At 42.3% G+C, this 20,372-nt stretch overlaps 1 protein-coding gene across 10 annotated transcripts in view; it reads left to right on the top strand.

Annotated features, from left to right (window-relative positions):
- The window catches only part of LOC129724161 (protein vav), an 874,164-nt gene that overhangs the window by 718,108 nt on the left and 135,684 nt on the right, over window positions 1-20,372 (top strand). For 9 of the 10 annotated variants that reach the window (XR_008727880.1, XM_055678825.1, XM_055678820.1 and 6 more), the window contains one exon: window positions 4,764-4,932. The exons of the other annotated variant lie outside the window; for it this stretch is intronic. Coding sequence is in view for 8 of the 9 variants with exons in the window: in XM_055678825.1 (XP_055534800.1) it covers window positions 4,764-4,932 (169 nt within the window). In the remaining variant the exon portion in view is untranslated. The remainder of the gene's footprint in view (window positions 1-4,763; window positions 4,933-20,372) is intronic. 10 annotated transcript variants of the gene reach the window in all.

Raw genomic sequence — 20,372 nt, 5'->3', positions numbered from 1 at the left:
CAGCCTAGCAAGACAAGGATCTGCTCAGCAATTCATTGGACCGGAAACGTTTCTGGGTACCTCCATATCCGCCATTAAAGGCGAACTAAGTATATGGGAAATGGTAAAAATACCATCTCATCGGCAACGTGCGCAGGTTTGTAGACAAGCTAAACATTTTATCTACCTCGACCTTGCGGTTACCAAAAAGCTACTTAGTTTAACTCGTAGTGAACTACACATCATCACAAGACTCCTCACCGGACACTCTCTCGCTCTCTCATCTCTATCAGCAAAGTTCCAACCGACAGATGCCGCTTCTGCAACACTGAACCTGAGAGCTCAGCGCATTTGTTTTACTTTTGCGGAACTCTTGCTTCATCGAGGTTCAACTTCTTCGAAAGTTACCTCACAATTCCATACCAGGTATGGAGCACCAATCCCAAAACGGTCACTGGTTCCATCAACCATGAACCGAATTGGGACACAGACTTAAAACTAACTAGCTCAACTCCATAGATGAGTTCGAGCATCCTGTAATCTATGTAAATAAATCGGGGCCAGTCACCAAAAAAAAACCTAAATTAATCCACCTAGCGGTCAGACCCAGCCTTTCTCATTCAAACTTTTATTTGTAGAAATAGATTTACATAAACGCTTCAATCCAATAAATGTATATTCACTCTGTAGGTACTAAAATATTGATGTTGTAATCTAAACATATAAAAATGCAGTCCGGTCTGTTTGTCTGATCCATATAGGCTCGAAAACTACCAAACCGATCGACGTGAAAATTTATATGTAGGGGTTTTTGGTGCCGATAAAGGTTCCTATGATAGTTTGAGACCCCTCCCTTTTTTGAAAGGGAGGGGTCCATTACAAATCAAACATTATTTTCTACACAACTCAAGAACAAACCAAGCAAATGAAACCGAATTTGGCATGTGGATGTTTTAAGGGGTAACAAATATGACCATAATGGTTCGACACCCCTCCATTTTCTGGAAGGGAGGGGTTCCATACAAATGAAACACAAATTTCTGCACATCTCGAGAACTAATCAACTAAATGCAAACAAATTTGGCAGGTGAATGTTTTTAGTGGTAACAAATATGTTTCAAAACCGACCTCAGGCAACATTTTGGATTGTAAGATAGCGACTTCCGGTTTCTGAAAAACAGCTGAAAATGACCAAATAGCACCCAATATGAGTGTTTCTTCAACCAGTATGACGTTCGAAATCCAGAAATTGTCTCCGAATGCCGTTATAAAATTCAAAATGGCGACTTCCGGTTTAAAAAAAAACTGCGGCAAACGACCAAATACCACCCAATATGGGTATTTCTGGAATCGTAATAATGCACTGGAGCCATAAATCAACTTCAGAAAACATTTTGAATTATAAGATGGAAACTTCTGGTTTCTGGAAAACAGCCTGAAATGAACGATTCTCATTGAACAGCCGGAAATGACCAAATACCATTCAATATGAATGTTTTCGGACCCAGAATTACGCCCAGATGACAGAAATTGATTCCACAGGCAATTTTAAAGTCCAAAATGACGACTTTCGATTTCTGAAAAACAGCCCAAAGTGACCAAATACCACCCAATATGAGTATCTCCGCAGCCAGAATGTTGCAAGAAGCTAAAATTTGACCTCGGACACCATTTAAAATTGTAAGATGGTAACTTCTAGTTTCTGGAAAACAGCCAAAAATGGCCGATTTCCGTCTAACATGAGTATCTCCGGATCTAGAGAAATCGACCAAACCCCCATTTTGGGTTCTAGGTTGGCGACTTCCGGTTCCTGGGAAACAGCCGAAAATGATCGAATAACACCCAATATGGGTGTTTCTTCAACCAGAATGACGCTCAGAGGCCAGAAATTATCTAAAATACCATTTTAAAATCCAAGATGGCGCTTTCCGGTTTGTGAAAAACAGTCTAAAATAACGAAATACCATCCAATATGAGTATCTCTGAAACCAGAATGATGCAATGAGCTAACAATTGACCTCAAGCATCATTTTGAATTGCTAAATGGCAACTTCTAGGAACAGTCGAAAATGACCGAATAATACTCAATATATTTTCGTAATTGAGATGATGCATAGAAACCAAACATTGACCCTGGACACCATTTTGAATTTAAACACAACCACTTTTAAATTCTGGGAAGCAACCGAAATAACTAAATACCTCCCAATATGAGTATTTCCGGTGTCAGATTGATGCCAGAAAATCTGCTGAAAATGACCGAATACCACCCAATATGGATGTATTCAGAATTAAGGCGGTGTACAAAAGTCAAAAGTCGAGGATGCTGTCACTTCGATAAAACCAATCATTTCAAACGATTTGTTGTTTGACTTTGATCATATCCTGTGCAGTGATGGAAACGAAACGAATATGATGCAATCATCGTTTAATCTCCACATGTACACATCATGAAGTGTTACAGACCGGGACTAAACTTGAATCCTCTCAACACATAATGAAATGATGATATGGTGCGTAGGTTTCTGGGAGAAAATAAACACACGACTAGACTACATCTGCTCTGAGAAGCGATTCGCTCGTTGCGTTTGTCTCTCCATATGCCGGTCGTAAGGGGAACAACGAATAGCAGCAGAAGAATATCATGTCACCTGAGCAGCAGCAGAGATGTGGTGCGGTGAGAAACAAAGTGTGGGGGAAGGGACAACTTCGGCAGCGGTTGACTTGAGCGAGAGTAGGAGAGCATACATTGTCATATTCTTTCTTTTTCTGACAAAAAATCTTATTCATGGGTAGTAACATAACAAGATCTGATCGCTCTGTGTAACAGAGATGAATAACTTCATATACCGAGTTGTGCACGTTGAGAGCCATATGTTGTGGTGTACGCTAACGACAAGCAATATATCGTAAAAAGGAAAGCAAAGAGAGTGAACCAACACCGATACTTTGTTATTCGCATACTGACGACGATGTCAACGCATCTTAGGCTTCCTTTATATGTATTCAAAATCGCTAGAGGTGATTTTTTTCCATCGCTGATCCTGTGGCCGATTTGTCGAACATTTGCAGACTTTAAACACATCGCAAGGAATCAATGAATTTGGAACGTTCAAATAGTACGATACCACATTTAAATTATGTTGAGGCCACATATATCGATCAAAGCAGGTATAGTTTTAAATACTTTTTGATTTTTTTTTCTTTCCATAACTTTTGAGCCACATGTCAAATTGTTATGAAGTTCGTTATTTGTAAGTTTGAGAGATGGCTCGTTCGTATGACACTAGTTATTTTCAAATAAGTCATGTAATTTTGGAGATAATAGACTTTCTTTGTTTTATTAACAATTTTATACATAACGGTTGCTTTATAATAGTTTATAAGTTTATAAGTTCTATTATAATCAAATGAAATGGACACGTATAGGGCAGCCAAACTTTGAAACCACGTATTCAATCATAATTCATCAGTTAACCCTTAACTAGCCCGCTCATCTGATAATAATATTGATCAGTTCGATTGCGTAGTTTCTGAGATAATGAAGTTTCGATATTTTCACATTTCAGACGAAATTACAGTTCGATTACAGTAAAATTCAATAGGGTGTTATGAGGCAGATAGACTTATCAATTGACACTAATTTTGTGGAAATCGGGTCAGCCATCTCTGAGAAAAGTGAGTGAGTTCAAGTAGTCTTCGGCTCATGTTCCTTTTCATAGCTAGATTTCACATTTTTAAACATAACAGGCAAAGTAATAGTCCGATTGCAAAACAAATCAATAGGGTCTTATAAGGCAACTAGACCTTCCGTTTGACACTGATTTTATGAAAATCGGTTCAGCCATCTCTGAGAAACATGAGTGAGATTAAACAGTCTACAGAACACGTTTCTTTTTATAACTTTTGAACCGTTTGTTTAATCTTCATAAAATTTGAAAGTTAAGGGTTTTCAAGGTAGCCCGTTCATTTGAAATCAATTTTGTTCAAATCTGTTGTGTAGTTTTTGAGATAATGATGTTTCATGGTTCTTACATTTTGATACATAACCTCCAAACTAAAAATCCGATTACAATGAAATTTAATAGGGTCGTATGGGGCAACAAGACCTTTCCTTTGCAATTAATTTCATGAAAATCGGTCCAGCCATCTCTGAGAAAAGTGAGTGAGAATAAAAATCTGCACATACACACACACATACACACACACACATACAGAAAATGCTCAGCTCGTCGTGCTGAGTCGAGTGATATATGCTATTCGGCCCTTTGGAGCACTTTTATACTTTCGGTTTTGCAAGTGATTGCTCAACCTTTCTAGGAGAAAGGCAAAAATCGCCCTTTGTTACATTTTATTCTTAATGTTTATGTTTTTCGAACTTTCCTAACAACATCATACAATATTTCTAAGCTGTTACTAATTTCATTAAAAAAGTTTTTGCTGACCAGTTGCATGCAGACTAAATGCATGCAGAGATCCATCCAGATTTTCAGATATTTGCAAATAAACTTCAGAAAACTTTATTTATTTTCATGAAAATATACACACAGTACGTAACTCAAATTAAGACCGATTTTTTTTTTCAAACTAGTACCCGATCCTGAAAACAAAACCTTCTACTTTATTCGTGCCTTGGAAACGGGTCGGGTACACATTAAGAGTTAAAAAAAATACCCGACCATATCTAAATAAAATATCCAATTTCTATGCGAAACTGTGAAAATCTACGCACCATTAAAATACGCTAGCTTCAATCAAATGATTGTGGAAACATATTCTTCTAGGTTAAATCAGTCTCTTCAATGGCCTTTCAAAGAAGTTACAGCGACTGCACTATTTGATTTTTCTCCTTATGAACCTAACCAATTACCGCTAATACAAGGGTGTCATGTCATCATTATTGGTAAAGAAGGGGATAATAAAGGATGGTGGCGCGGAAAAGCAATGGATAAGGTGAGTAACAATTGCCAATATTTGTGGTTTTTCTAGCACAGAGATAACGCAGCGGATTTCAACACTATGTTGAATATTGGTTATATGTACAGTAACACTAGAAGTATTAGTTTGAATGTTTTTTACAGCCCTTCTATGCTTTCTCATAAACTTTTAATTTGCGTTGGTATTTTTTTTTAAATCTCTTTCTACCCGAGACTTTATTCGAAGGTGTCCTCCGTAAATTTTGTTGATATGTGGTTGTCACATTCCGGATGCATTTTAAGTTATCTTTAGGCTTACTGCTTAGATTTTGACAATGTTGCTGGGTGGCATGTTTTCGTTGTTCATTTATTGATTCTTTTACAAATTCAGGGTGGCCAGCAGAATCCCAATTTCAAATTCCCGGTTTTTCCCCGGTATTCCCGGTTAGAAATTGGTGTTTTTCCCGGTTTTAAAACGCATAAATATAAAAGTTCAACCACGTTCATTCATTGACAAAATAAATTTGTGAGAGAATTTGGATTTTAATATGTATTATTATTTCATTTAAAACTCTCAAAAGGGCTAACTACTTCGGCCAACATCTATTTGCTGTTGATTTTTCGAATTTTCATGGCTGAGGAATGCAACTGCAAATCATTTCCTATCATTTCAAGCCTTGAGAAATTTCATCAATTGTTTTTAAGCTTTATTACGGATTTTGGCCTTATTCAAAGTGCTTATTTAAAAATAAAATATAAATTTTTTTAACTAAATTCCCCATTTCTGACAGCCTTTTCTCTTTTAAAACTTAATTTTAAATTGAATTGACTTTAAATTTATTTATTGAATTGACTTTAAAAATTATTTAATTTTTTTTTTCTTGTTTTCTGATAACTTTTTCATAGTCATTTTTAGTGTATGAGAGAAAACATTCTAGTTATTTTTCAGCGTTTTCAAAATAATTAGAGCACATTTTTTTGACCCCGAATCGAGATAGTTTTTCGTCTTGCCTGAAACTGCAATGATAGCCGTTTCTGGCAATTTTAAATTTGTTTGAGAATAAATTTTTGTACACACTTTTCTAGATTCAGTTTCGAAATTGATTTTACATTGATGTTGTTAGTTTCTTTCAGGCTTCAATACAATTTTACTGCTACTTAGAAACAATTTTTGCCTTTTTGAGCTAAATAAGAAGCTTGTTTTGTGTTTCCTGAATCCGCGTTCTAAATTTCCGAATTTTCAACAAAAATCTATTTAAAAAATTGAATTTATTACTTTTATATTATAACTGAATTTTTTTATGTTTTTGGTGCATTTCTGACTTCAACTTAAAATCTGATTGCTGACTTTATAAATATTCAGAAATATTTGAACATGTTTATCATCTTTTTCTAGTCCCTGGAAACGTGTCATGGCAATTGTGAGCTGAATTATGAACAATTGTGTGTATCTCTGTAGTTCAAAATATATTTTCCGTTTTCTTAAGGATCTCTTGAGGCTCAGTCATTGCCTCGACAATAGAGAAAGGACTAATTTGATACCATTGTTTTTTTTTTTTTTCCCGCTTATTTTCCGTCGGTCTATTTCAGCCACTGTTGTGGCCAATTACCGACGCCCAGGGAGGCGGACTCCACACCCAGGTCCCTAACTCACGACCCGTTTATTAACGGACCGCCGCCAACGGCTTTACTTCCTCATGCGATGGAAGGCGTGATCCCAGAGATTTTTCGCCTCAGAAAATCTCCCGGTGTCGGCTAGGATTGAATCTAGACCAGTTGGGTTGGTTGTGAGTGGATCACGCCACCTCACAACCATCGACACCTATGTCGGCGGTGGGATTCGAACCCAGGCGTCAAGCGTGGTTGGCGGAGACGTTACCAACCACACTAGGCCCCCGCTCGATACCATTGTTATCCTTGCGTGGTATCTTTCCAGAATTATTTTAAGCGAATAATTTTCGCTATGGTATAAGGGCCATAGCGAAAATTATTCGTTTGACTTTTGACTTTTTTATTTGAAAAATAAGTCTTTCTGATTTTGGAGGAGTATGCAAGCAATTTGAGAAAAAAAAAAAAACAAAGACAGGCTCTGCATTTTTAAGCCTCTACAATACTATTTCATAAATTTTGAATCGAATTTTAAATTATTTTCGTTGCCTCTGGTCTTTGAAAACGTAAATTCTTTAAAAACGATTTTTAAAATTTCTGGCCTCAAGACATTTTCTCAAGCGGATTTAAGCTTAACCCATTCCCGGTGGAGAAAAATCAGTTTTTCCCTCAACTCTTCCTTTTTCCCTCAATCAGTTTTTCCTTAAACTCTTATTGAGCAATTCTCGCTGAAACTAGCCCTTTAGAAGCACAAGGTCTTTCAAATTTGATATAAATGCACATAGTTATTACAAATAGAGAAAAAATGATAATGCAATTTTTTTTTTTTTTTTTTTTTAAAGGTGGCGGGGAAATCTGCAAACAGACACCTGAGAAGAGAACTCAGGGTGTGGGGATGAGACTAGGGGAGAGATGCTGGGGTAGTTACACTCGCCCAGACACCTACTGATCCCTGTCCCGACCCACTAAAACCCCTCCAGTCTCCAGCTCTGGTTTTCCCGGAACGACGGTTAAGTATTACGTCGGGGAGTGGCTTTTGTGCGTGATGCACCCTCTTTACTCCTATAACTTCCTAGCTAACTACCTGGAGACTGGTAATTAGCTACCACTGGCGTGTTGGTGGTTGACCCGCCACACACGTTGCAGCTCCAGAACAATCTGAGAGGCGGCCGCACAGACCGCGTTCCAGATGTCCGAGTCGTCGCACATCCTCCGGACTAGATTGTCCGGAGTAGTGCCAGGCCCGCTCACAGCCATCATGTTGCTCCTCGCTCTTGCAAAACGGGGGCATACGAAGAAGACATGCTCAGCAGTCTCCTCCTCCTCCACGCACTCGGGACACATGGGGGACACCGCGTGTCCGAACCTGTGCAGATATTGCCTGAAACAACCATGGCCTGACAGGATTTGTGTCAGGTGGAAGTTCACTTCACCATGTCGTCTCCCGACCCAGCCGGATATCTCCGGTATGAGTCGGTGCGTCCATCTGCCCTTTGTGGAGTTGGACCATTCCCGCTGCCAGCGGAGCATCGAGAATGACCTTCTGGTACCTCGTATGCCCCTTGTGTCACGTTGGTCGAAACACTCTCTGTCCTCCTTGATGGCGATGCTGATAGGCATCATGCCGGACAAGACACAGATTGCATCGTATGACACCGTACGATACGCACTCGCAACTCTCAGGCACATGAGCCTGTAGGTACTTTCCAGTTTACCACGGTAACTGTTAGTACCTAGCGCTCTGGACCACACTGGCCCACCATACCTAAGTATGGACGAAACCACGCTGGCAAGAAGTCTTCGCTTGCTGCCATAAACCGCTGAGCTATTGGACATCATACGAGATAGTGCTGCAATAGCCGATGAGGCCCTCTTACAGGCATAGTCGACGTGACTCCCGAACGTGAGCTTGTCGTCCACCATAATCCCCAAGAGCTTCAGGGATCGCTTCGAGGTGATGGTGCAGTCTCCGACTCTGACCACCGCCTGTTGCTCCGATTTACGGTTGTTCGCAACCGTGACCTCCGTCTTATGATGCGCGAGCTCCAGTTTCCTGGAGCGCATCCAGTCCTCGACCTTGCGTATACAGTGCGCGGCCGTCAACTCGACCTCCTCGATAGACTCGCCGTAAACCTCCAGCGTTATGTCGTCTGCAAAGCCGACGATCACAACCCCTACAGGGAACTTGAGTTTCAACACTCCGTCATACATGACATTCCACAACACCGGGCCCAGGATAGAACCTTGCGGAACTCCTGCGGTAAGTGGGACGCACTTCTGACCCTCCTCCGTGTCGTAAACAAGTACTCGATTCTGGAAATAATTTTCCAGAATCTTGTACAGCGACACCGGTACATGGATGCTCCTGAGCGCGAGCGCTATGGAGTCCCAACTGGCACTATTGAACGCATTCTTCACGTCGAGCGTGACGATTGCGCAGTAGCGTATTCCCCTTCTCTTGCGCTGGATTGCTACCTCCGCCGTCTTGATGACGGAAGAGATTGCGTCCAGCGTGGACCTGCCCTTCCGGAAGCCGAACTGGTTACTTGCCAGACCGTGTACACCCTCCGTGTACCTCACCAGTCTGTTGAGGATGATCCTCTCAAGCACCTTGCCCGCGGTGTCCAGCAGGCAGATAGGCCTATATGCCGATGGGTCCCCTGGCGGTTTCCCAGCCTTCGGCAATAAGACCAGTCTCTGCCGCTTCCACCTGTCCGGAAAGAGACAGTCATCCAGGCACCTCTGCATGACTGCCCTGAACAGCCCGGGGGCCGTTTTTATCGCCAGCCTGATCGCCAGGTTAGGGATACCATCCGGTCTCGGTGCCTTGCTCACCTTTAGGGATTTGGCGATCACGATGAGTTCCTCATTCGCAACCCTTGCCTCCTCCCCTGCCTCGACACGGCTGTCGTCGCTCACGGATTGGATGCTCGGCAGGTTGGCCGACCATCTCTGGTCTATGTCTGAGATACTGGAACGTCGGACGTGAGACTCGACTGCCGGAGGCCAAGGACTTGGCTCGTGGCGTGGAAATAGCCCCTCGATGATACGCTCCAGCATCGCTGGTGATGGCTCTGCAGGCGCCAGCGCGCCTTTAGTCTTGGCCATTACGATCCTGTAGGCGTCACCCCACGGATTTGTATTGGCACTCGCACATAGCCTATCGAAGCAGGCCCTCTTGCTGGCCTTTATCGCACTCTTTAGCATCGATCTTGCCGAACTGAATGCTGCGCGGCGCTCTGTCCTCTCTTCTTCGTTTCGCGCACGCTGCATCCTCCGTCTTGCACGGAGGCACGCACTGCGAAGGTCGGCTATCGCGTCCGTCCACCAGTAAACCGGTGGCTTTCCATCCCTAGGTTGGCGAGTCCTAGGCATGGTGGCGTCGCACGCCCGTGATAGCATAGCAACTAGTTGGTCAGCAGTCGGGCGGATCCAACTGCCCCCCTCGCGCTCCCTTCTCATTGCCTCTTCGAATACCTCGGCATCAAAGTGCGATGTCTTCCACCCGCGAACGGTCGGAGTGTTGGCTCTACCCGTCGCTTGCCGCCTCTCGTTGTTGTCTACACTATAACAGACCGCCTGGTGGTCGCTATTAGTGTAGCCATCGTCTACCCTCCAGTTCTTGATCAGTCCTGGGCTGGAGAACGTCACGTCGATGATCGACTCCGCACCATTTCTGCTAAATGTACTTTTGTTCCCAACGTTGGCCAGATCTAGGTTGAGCTTTGCAAAAGCCCCCAACAGGATCTGGCCCCTCTGGTTCGTGAAGCGACTTCCCCACTCAACAGCCCAAGCGTTGAAGTCGCCCGCCACCACCAACGGCGTTAGGCCCGTTAGCTCCATGGATAGGAGGTCGACCATCTGGGTGAACCTTTCGGTAGACCAACGTGGCGGAGCATAGCAACTGCAGTAGAACACTCCGTTTACCTTAGCAACTACGTACCCTTCATCTGAGGTTGAAACAACCTCCTGAACCGGGAACTTGCTCGTCGTACATATGGCCGCCAAACTGGACTTATCCGCAACCCAGTTACCGTTTCCGGGAGGGATGCGGTAGGGATCCGATATGACGGCGATGTCCGACAACGACTCAGTGGCTGCTTGGTGTAGCAGCTGCTGAGCCGCGAAGCAATGGTTCAGGTTCAGTTGCGTCACCCTTACGCCCGTGGTTTCGCAGCCGGCTTACCGGCTGGGCACCTGGGGCCTCCCATAAAGTGTTTGGCGTCCCGTTTCCCGGAACATACCATGCACTTGGGAGACTCCCCACAGTCCTTTGCTTTATGGCCTGCACCTCCACATCGCCTGCACAGCTGGCTCCTATCGGGCCCCTTGCAGGTCCAGGACTTATGTCCGCCCTCAAAGCACCGGAAGCAAATGTCTGGTTGCTGTAGTATTCCCAGAGGACATACAGACCAGCCGACCTTCAACTTGCCCTCTTTCAGGGCCAGGTTAGCGTCCGCCGACGGTAGTCGGAAGGTAGCTATCTGGGTCCCCGCCGGACCTTTGCGGAGGCGGATTGACTCCTTAGCCACCTCCACCCCGCACTTCGCTTTTAGGGCTTGTGCAATGTCGCACCCCTCAGTGATTTCGTCCAGGTTTTTAAGCTGGAGAGTCACTTCTGAGGTGAGTGCCCGCACTTGCACCTCCTTCCCTAGGACCTTTTCAGCTACCGTTTTGTAGGTAGCCCCCTTGTTCTTGGCGTCCTTCCGGAGCTCAAGTATCATCTCGCCAGTGCGAGATCGGCGGATACTCCGCACATCCGCCCCCAGATCCTTGAGCTGGGTTTCCCCCCTCATCTTCTTCAAGACTTCTGAGTACTTCGACCCATCCGTCTTGAGTATGAGGGCATCACCCCTACTCCGCGCCTTTTTGACCTTTTTTGGTCCTCTGGCCGCTCCGCCATCATGTCGCGTCGCACCTTCCCGACGCTTCCTACCCTCTACGGTAGTCCAAGGGTTGCCCGTAGCCTCCACCTGTGCCTTTTCCGCGGTGGACCTTGAACCGGTGGGCGTGTGTTCTCCCGTGGGAGTAGCACGACCAATCGTTTCTTGGTGTTCCCGGGGGCCGTTTCCCCCGGAGACTGCCTCGTTCGCTTAGCGACCTGCCCCGTGGAGCAGACCGACGCGAACGAGGGGGCGTCTGTCTGCACCTCTTTAGATGCAGTCGCCCTCCCGGTCCTGGCCGCTTTCTCGGCCGCCTTCACCCGAGCTACGAGTTCTTCGTGCTCCTTTCTGGCTTCATCAATGGTGCTCCGAAGCAGGAGGAGGCTCTGCTTCAGGTCGCCAGCGATGTTTCGCCTGTTCGCCAAGAACTCGATTATGGCATCGAGTTGTTCAGACAGCGCCGCCACTCTTGGCCGCGTGTCCATACACCTTTCGACGGCCTTGACTAGCAAGGGACCGTCTACCGAGATGTCTGGTGTGGACACCGACGGATTCGCCGTTTTTCCACCTCCAGACTTCGCCGCATCCGTCTCCGCCTTCTTCTGCGGAGACCGCTGGATGCCACCTCGTGCGAAGGGATTTGGTAACCCCTCCGCACCCGTCTCTTTTGTTTTTGAGTTGAACATTTTTGTTTATTGGGTCCCCCCACCAGCCGCTATCCTTATCCATAATGGAGTAGTCGCCTAAATGGTCCCAAGGTAGTCTATGCCGGAGCAGCGAGGCCATGGCTAGGGGCGGCTGCCATAGCGCCTTATGGGCAACTATGACACCCCCGACCGGCGCAAGTCAGGAAAAGACATCTGATCCTACTCCTGCCGGGTTCCCACCCGGCAATGGACTCGGAACGTACTGGAAGGCCTGCCAGGTTTTACGGGACGGAGACCCCTGCACCGGTTGTAATCTCGCCGTTTCAAGCCGTTATCACACGACATTACTAAGGGAGCTCGGCGCAGGTGCCAGCCCAAAATCATGGTACGAAAACGAAATCCGACTCTTATCCTATAGTGATGCGACCAGTTGCCGTAATTGGGAACATTACTGGCATCAGTCCCAATGGGCGGTATAGTGCATGTGGGTGGTGGGAGCGGCACTACTCGCTCCGGCGGAGCTGCTTCCGGCCAGTGTGGCTTTTGCGAGAATTCAGCGGCCCAGTGCCTGAATCTCGCCACGACCTAGGCTAGCTCCCGCTGATGGTCCGGGACTGCTTGCTAGCAGTGAGCACTTCCGTGGCCTTCGGTAATCGCCAATTACCGACCCGTGGTGGCATTCAGCTCTGCCGAATGCCATTTTTGTTTGATCGAATTTGTTGACCCCTTGGTCACCAAGGGGTGATACAGTTTACAGAAAAGTTGAAATTTTGACAATTCTTGATGTATTATTTGAGCTATATCTCTAAAATTCGTTATGTAAAGTACTACAAGTAGCACTTTTCTGTAAAGAAGAATGATAGGGTTTTCATTTGAAGTAATCAGAATTCAGGCCGCCATCTTGAATTTGGCCGCCATCTTGGATTATATCAGAAAAAGGCAATTTCAACCGGGTTCGCAGCTACCGATTTTCGATCTGAGACCAGCATTGGAAAGCTGAGAAAAAATGCTATAAGATGCAATAAAAAAATTAGGTGAGCATTAGTGTTAACCCATCAATTGAACCTATTTTCCAAGCTGAGTATTAAAATATTCAACGTACACCGCGTGATCAACGTAGTAACCTGTCTACTGCGACCCTCTACTGTTTTTTTTTGAGTTTAATGAGAATAATGAATACAACACTAGCATGTTTGATACTAACAAAGCGATAGGTTTTTTATTGCTGAGCAGTTCCATAAAAAATGTCCCAGTTTTAATATTTTATTTAACCGTTATGTACTCGGCAATTTTAACACACGTAGGGGAAAGTAGGTAAAGACGGACACCCTAAGGTTTAACCTAAATAATTACTTAGGTATTGCTATTTAGATCGCAGTAGTCATACAAATTGAAACTTAAGGTCATTTGTTTTCATAATCATTTTTGGTATTAGTGAACTTCCTCCAAGTTTTATGTGTTTTTGGTCTTCAAAAATAAGACTACAAATTGCTGTTTTTTGACATGGTTGGGAAAGACGGACACTTGGGGTGGGTAAGATGGACACTACGAAGGTAAAGGTGGACACTCACAAAAAAGATGTAGTACGTTAAGTATTGTTTTGATTTATGTGTTAAGTGATGGCCATACATTACTCTACGTTATTAGAGTCTATCTATACATCACGTGAACAGTTTGAGAGGATGGGTTTCGATGAAGGCGAAAATTCTCCGCCTATATGGCCTGTTCTAACTGCTAAGTGATTAATATCTGCTGGTTTCTCTCGCGGGTGTACTTTGTGGACATCTGTAGTACACAACAGATGCTACATGTGAAAATTCTTGGAAAATCCGTCTGTCCATCTTTCCCTACCATAGTGTGTCCGTCTTGCCCGACCTGGTTGTAAATTTTTCAAACGATCGTAGCTCTTCATCGGAACATCGAAAATCTGCTGGATTTTCACTAGAAAACCGAGGAAAGACTTATTTATCACTTTACTATTGTGAACAAATGAAATCACGTTTCACGAGTTTTTCACTATTTTCCGTGGAATAAAAATTACATCAAATTGCGCGTTCAAGAAAATATTCTTTGTTTTACTCACAAATTTGACAGTTTGCTTGCTGAAAACCGATAATGCAACTCAAAAGCATTAACACACTATAAAGAAGGTATTCGCATCACTCAACTATCATAATACATTCTAGTTTGTGAAATATTGAAAGTGTCCATCTTACCCGCAGTGTCCGTCTTTACCTACTTTCCCCTAAGTACTCGGCAGGGTACCCGGGTACCCACAAAATGAAATGCTTCTTGCTTTTTCATTTCTTGACCGATTTCCAATCTTGACCCGTCAAAAGATTGGAAAATTTGTCTATTTTTTTTAAATTTTTAATCTTCGTAAACATTGTTTACACAAACAATGTTTGTCTGATGATGAAAAATGATTTATTAGGAGCATTCCATAAGTTTTAGCTGGCTGAGCTGAGGTTATCCTCGTTTTTTAAAGCAATAAAGTCTGAAAAGGTACCCGGGTACCCTGCCGAGTACATAACGATTAAATTGTCATTTTTAATTTGGCTGAAACTTTGCATAGATATTTTTATAGGCAAAAGATGTCATTTTGTGCTATTGTTTTAATTTTTTAGAGTAAGACTTATTTTTTAGAAGCTATTGAAAATGCTTTTTTTTGGGAAGGTATTGATGATGACAAATATTTTTAGGGCCAGAACGGTTTGTTTGATCGGTATGACCTCTTCGATAAAGTTGTGGATAATAATTTTGTCTCTCTGAAAAAAATATACACTCTATAACTTTTTCTTTGGTTGCAATGTTGAAATAATTCTTTGTAGTCTTAATAAAAAAATAGATTTTCAAAAAAATGAGCTTTTAGATAGGTATCGGCTCTATTATCGTCAAGTTTTATCGTCAAATAAATGATGTCGTAGAGCGTTAAATTTTTGCATGATGGTTCTTCATAATGCAGATCATCTTCCTACAAAATATTAGTTCTCTATGTCTTAACCCCCCGGCAAAACTTGACGATAATTTTACATTTATTTTAGTTTGTTTTTCAAAAAAAAATTTTTAAGGTGTAGATTTTATCGGAGAGACAAAAATATTATCTACAACTTTATAGAAGACGTCATACCGATCAAACGAACCATTTTGGCCCTGAAAATATTTGTAATCATCAATACCTTCCCAAAATAGCATTTTTATTTGCTTCACAAAAATGAGTCGTGTTGCAAAAAATTAAACCAGCAGCACAAAATGGCATCTTTTGCGTATAGAAACGTCTATGCAAAGTTTCAGCCAAATTGAAACGACAATTTAAATAAAATATTAAAACGAGTACCGTAATGCATCAAATTTCGAACACTTAAGCTATGTTGTAACTTCTTGCACTAAAAAATCAACGAAAAATAATTTTTTTCGACGATCTCAAAGGTTCACCATGTTGGTTAATTTATTTTTGTTGCAATTAAGTGGTATTTATATAGATTCAAACAAGTTTTGTTTATTAAATTAACGAGAATTCAAACCTAGGTTTTGATTCAAATTCCGAACACTTCCATGTAATTACTAAGAGATAGATAAGCAAACCGTCCCAACACTGACTGTCACTTTTTTCAACGCCTGTTGGTTCCCTGGAAGTGGCCCCACAGTGAAGAGCTATACATGACAGGGTGAAGGACATTCCGAGGAACGAAATGGTATATAATAATCATACTTTTGATTACTCTAACTATAATAATGTGGTTTTTATTCTAAAGTGTTCGAAGTTTGAGACTGTTCTAAGTTTGAGTCAAAACGGTACATTTTTGTGGAACTGCTCAGCAATAAAAAAAAAAATTATCGCTTTGTTAGTATCAAACATGCTAGTGTTGTATTCATTATTCTTACTAAACTCAAAAAACAGTAGTGGCGAACTAGTTGTAGCATCAATCGATTACGATATATGGAGCTAGTAGGGTTATAACATGTGCATCCACTTGATCTCAGTAGACAGGTTACTTCGTTGATCGCGCGGTGTACGTTGAATATTTTAACACTCAGCTTGGAAAATAGGTTAAATTGATGGGTCAACACAGATGCTCACCAAATTTTTTTCTTGCATCTTATAGCATTTTTTCTCAGCTTTCCAATGCTGGTCTCAGATCGACAATCGGTAGTTGCGAACACGGTCAAAATTGCATTTTTCTGATATAATGCAAGATGGCGGCCAAATTCAAGATGGCGGCCTGAATTCTGATTACTTCAAATGCAAACCCTATCATTCTTCTTTACAGAAAAGTGCTACTTGTAGTACTTTACATAACGAATTTTAGAGATATAGCTCAAAAAATACATCAAGAATTCCTATAATTTCAACTTTTCTGAAAACTGTTTCACCCCTTGGTGACCAAGGGGTCAACAAATTCGATCAAACAAAAATAGCATTATCATTTTTTCTCTATTTCTAATAACTATGTGCATTTATATCAAATTTGAAAGACCTTGTGCATCTAGTGGCCTAGTTTCAGCGAGAATTGCTCTATTACTAATCAACTATATGCATAATTAATACAAACTGTATTGCATATTAAACATCAATCTATTCTCTAACAATACTGAGTAGTATCGTCGTGCAAGTTTTCAAGTATAATTGTTGAACTCAAATCAAAGTTCGAATGTCAGGTGATGCCATATGGCATCACCGTGGGAATGGGTTAGGTTACGATTTTTTTTATTTTTTGCTTATTTTCTGTCGGTCTATTTCCGCCACTATTGTGTCAATCCCCGACACCCGGCGAGGCGACTCCAACTAGAATCTTAACTAACGGCCCGAATCCAGAGATTTTTCGCCTCAGAAAATCTCTGGAGGATTGAATCTAGATCAGTTTTGGTTGAGTATGAGTGGGTAACGTCACCACACAACCATCAACACTTATGGCGTTGGTGGTGAGTGGAGGCGTTACTTGTTTTGGGTTTTAGATATTTTTTATCATAGTTTAGTTTTTGCCTATTTCAAGTTAAAATATAAAGCCTTATTGGAATCATTCTTGACTTCTCTGGCCTTTGAAATATTTTTTAGTAATTTAAAGTTTTAACCTTCCCTGGGTTTTGTAGGTATTTGTTGGCGATTTGTAACCTAAGATTCAAATCTTGTTTCTTTTTAAAGAATGTTTTTACGTCAATTATGAATAATTCGGTACACAACTTTGAAACATACTGAGACATAAATGACATTAGACGTTGATCCTGTAAAGTGATGATTGTTTTGATGTTTGATCGCCACTTACTGTTGAATCCCTAATCAGTGCGAATGAGAAGGTAGACAAATTAGAGAAAAACAATCGCAGCGAACTGTTAGTGTACAGAACAATTGCGGGGCTAGCGCTAAGATCCTATTGACTCTAACGGTCGTCTCTCTTAGCCGAGATTCTAACATATGACGACTGGCTTGTTACTCTAGCATCTTACCCCGAGATCGACTAAATGGTTCCTTGAGTCTTCCAGTGTTTGTAAGATGACAGAAAATGTATAGCGTGTTGAACTTATACAACAGATCCCAAGCATGTAGTAAATGAAAAATAATGTTTTAAAAAAAACATGACAAACTTCCCGGTTTAGTATTGAAATTCCCGGCTTTTTCCCGGTTCATTTTCGAATTCCCGGCTTTTTCCCGGTTTTCCCGGTTCGCTGGCCACCCTGCGAATTACCCTTGTTATTATCTTCAGGGTGGCTGCTCTACCGGGAAAACGGGAATTTCAAATCATTGGGAAAAAAATACGGGAAACCGGGAAATTAGGCTTCACGCCGGGAAAATCATCTTCCTTCATGTCCGCCGTTTTATTTGTTCAACAGTTTCTGAGGAAATGTCAACATGAAAACTTGTTTCTTTGCACGATGACCTAGCTGGCATGATTCTGCCGGTTAGGGGAAAGCTGGTTGATGGATTCAGCCATAGTCGACAGCAGCTTCGCAGCAAGATCTGCGTCAAATAGATTCAGGCTTGGTCAAGTGGATAAATTTATTGCTCCGTAACATATATTGTCAGATTTTCAAAGAAATCAAAAGGTAATCAGCGTCGCGGGAGGCGTATTAAAACTTCTTGTGAATAGTGTTCGACATCGCCTCGGGTAGAATCCGGTTAAAAGTCAGATAGTACCGGAAACTTCGAGTCTCGATTTTATTTCGAACTGGACCGGAACGGAGTTACCCGGTTTGTACTTCTCGATGTTTGATATGATTTTAATCACAAGCAGCTCATTCATATTGCGGCTCATTTTAATTGCATTTGCAAGTGACATACTCTAAAGAGAATGTATAAAAATATTTCTGTGTTCGTCTGTCATGTTGCGGAAACTAGGTCAATATCTGCTGAAATTTCATTAAAAATATAAATAATCAAGACTGTTATTTTCAACATTCTCCACATTAAGTGTTGGGGAAAGACGTCACCTTGAGGAGCTATTTGTTGAAGTTTTCTCGGATTTTTTCTATATTAAAAACAAACCGAAGCTAATAATATTTTTTTTTAAATTGTTTATTCAGAGTGTCATTTGAATTTGTTTTACGGACCATGATAAAATTTCTTATACATTCTATTGGCCCCAGCTCGAAAATTTTGTAAGTCCCAGGATCGAAGTTTTTCGAAAAAAAATTGTTTTGAAAGAACAGATCTCAACGTTTCATGCATTTTGCAAAATGCATCTTGACAGTGTTATGTGCGTTTTTCATTGGTCACTCTGAGGCTCTTCTTCCGGAAATGCGCTTTGCCTGAGGATATTTTTCGAAAAGACAAAACCTCAAAGTCCCAACTCTTAAATTTATCCCATGCATTTCATTGGCATCCTGATACAGAAGCACTGCAAGCTCGGGAGTAGCTTGACAGAGAAAGAACAGAAGGAAGCAAGAAAGCGTGAGAAGGCGATTGTCAACGATTTGGATATAAAGAGGGCGAAAATTATGCAGCAGATCACTATGAAGGTACTCGCTAACGTCGACGAACAGCTAAAAACGATGAATGAGAAATGTTTTTAGTTTTGTAGGGGAACAACGGGCAACACGGACAGGGCGGGCAAGATGAACCGTTGCTCATTTCTATATATAACCCTTTTTTTTGTTCACCTATAATTTATTTGACACGGCACAAATACAATTTAATGTTTAACGGCGCCAATTATATCTGGTAGCTTACTTTCTAAAGTATCTTAATAACTAAAAGCAAATTTTTTATCCTCGCTGCCGACTACGAGCTGAAACTAAATGTAACTTAAAGCTATAATATTTTGCATTAAAAGCACTGGTTTACTGTATGATGGTTTTCATTGCCATAGGTAAGCACATGCTCCGCTGCTGGGCCAAGATATTACGGACTGGCATATTGGGTTGTCTCCCTCGGGCCTTGAGAGTATCGTGCGGGTCTGATTGCTGTTTCCGGATCCGGAGTCTTAACGTGTTCTTGTCGTTAGGCTGGATGCAGGCGGAAGGGGGTAGGACTAAACTGGGGCGTGGATGGATTTCAGGAAAACGTATATAAGGGACATGTAGGATAGGTCACGGCTCGCCAAGACGTCACGAACAGGAACAGCCGACTGCTTACCTTCGGCCTGCAGGGAAGCTATTAATTTTGACCTGGCGTCACGGTGTACAGGGCAAGACCAAACAACGTGCTCTATGTCGTGATAACCTTCACCACAGGCACAGATACCACTTTCCCCGAGCCCAACACGACGGAGATGCGCGTCAAATCTATAGTGATTGGACATAAGCCGGGACATCACGCAAATGAAATCCCGACCTACATCCAACCCCTTGAACTACGGGTTCGTCGACACCTTGGGAATTATGGAATGTAACCACCTTCCCAGTTCCCCTCTGGTCCAACCATTTTGCCAACTGATGATCGTATTCTGACGTACAAATGAGAAAAATTCATTAAAGGCAATTGGTCTTTCATAAATTCCACCGTTTGTTGCGCCCACCTTAGCCAAAGAGTCCGCTTTCTCATTGCCCGGTATCGAGCAGTGAGAAGGGACCCACACTAAGGTAATCTGATACGATTTTTCGGATAAAGCACTCAGATGTTCCCGTATTTTCCCCAGGAAATACGGAGAGTGCTTCATCGATCGGAGAGCCTCAATGGAACTAAGACTGTCCGTAAAGATGAAATAATGGTCCGTGGGCATTTTTTCGATAATCCCTAGGGTATATTGAATTGCAGCCAATTCTGCGACGTAAACAGAAGCAGGATTAACAAGCTCATGGGAGACGGTTAAATTGTTATTGAAAATACCGAAGCCAGTGGACCCATCAAGAAGTGATCCGTCAGTGTAGTACATATTGTCGCAGTTGATGTTTCGATATTTATT

This window comes from Wyeomyia smithii, chromosome 2 (assembly GCF_029784165.1).
Source record: "Wyeomyia smithii strain HCP4-BCI-WySm-NY-G18 chromosome 2, ASM2978416v1, whole genome shotgun sequence".
NCBI classification, from domain to species: Eukaryota; Metazoa; Arthropoda; class Insecta; order Diptera; family Culicidae; genus Wyeomyia; species Wyeomyia smithii.
The sequence above is the reverse complement of the archived record's forward strand: the minus strand, read 5'-3'. Positions and strand labels throughout refer to the sequence as shown.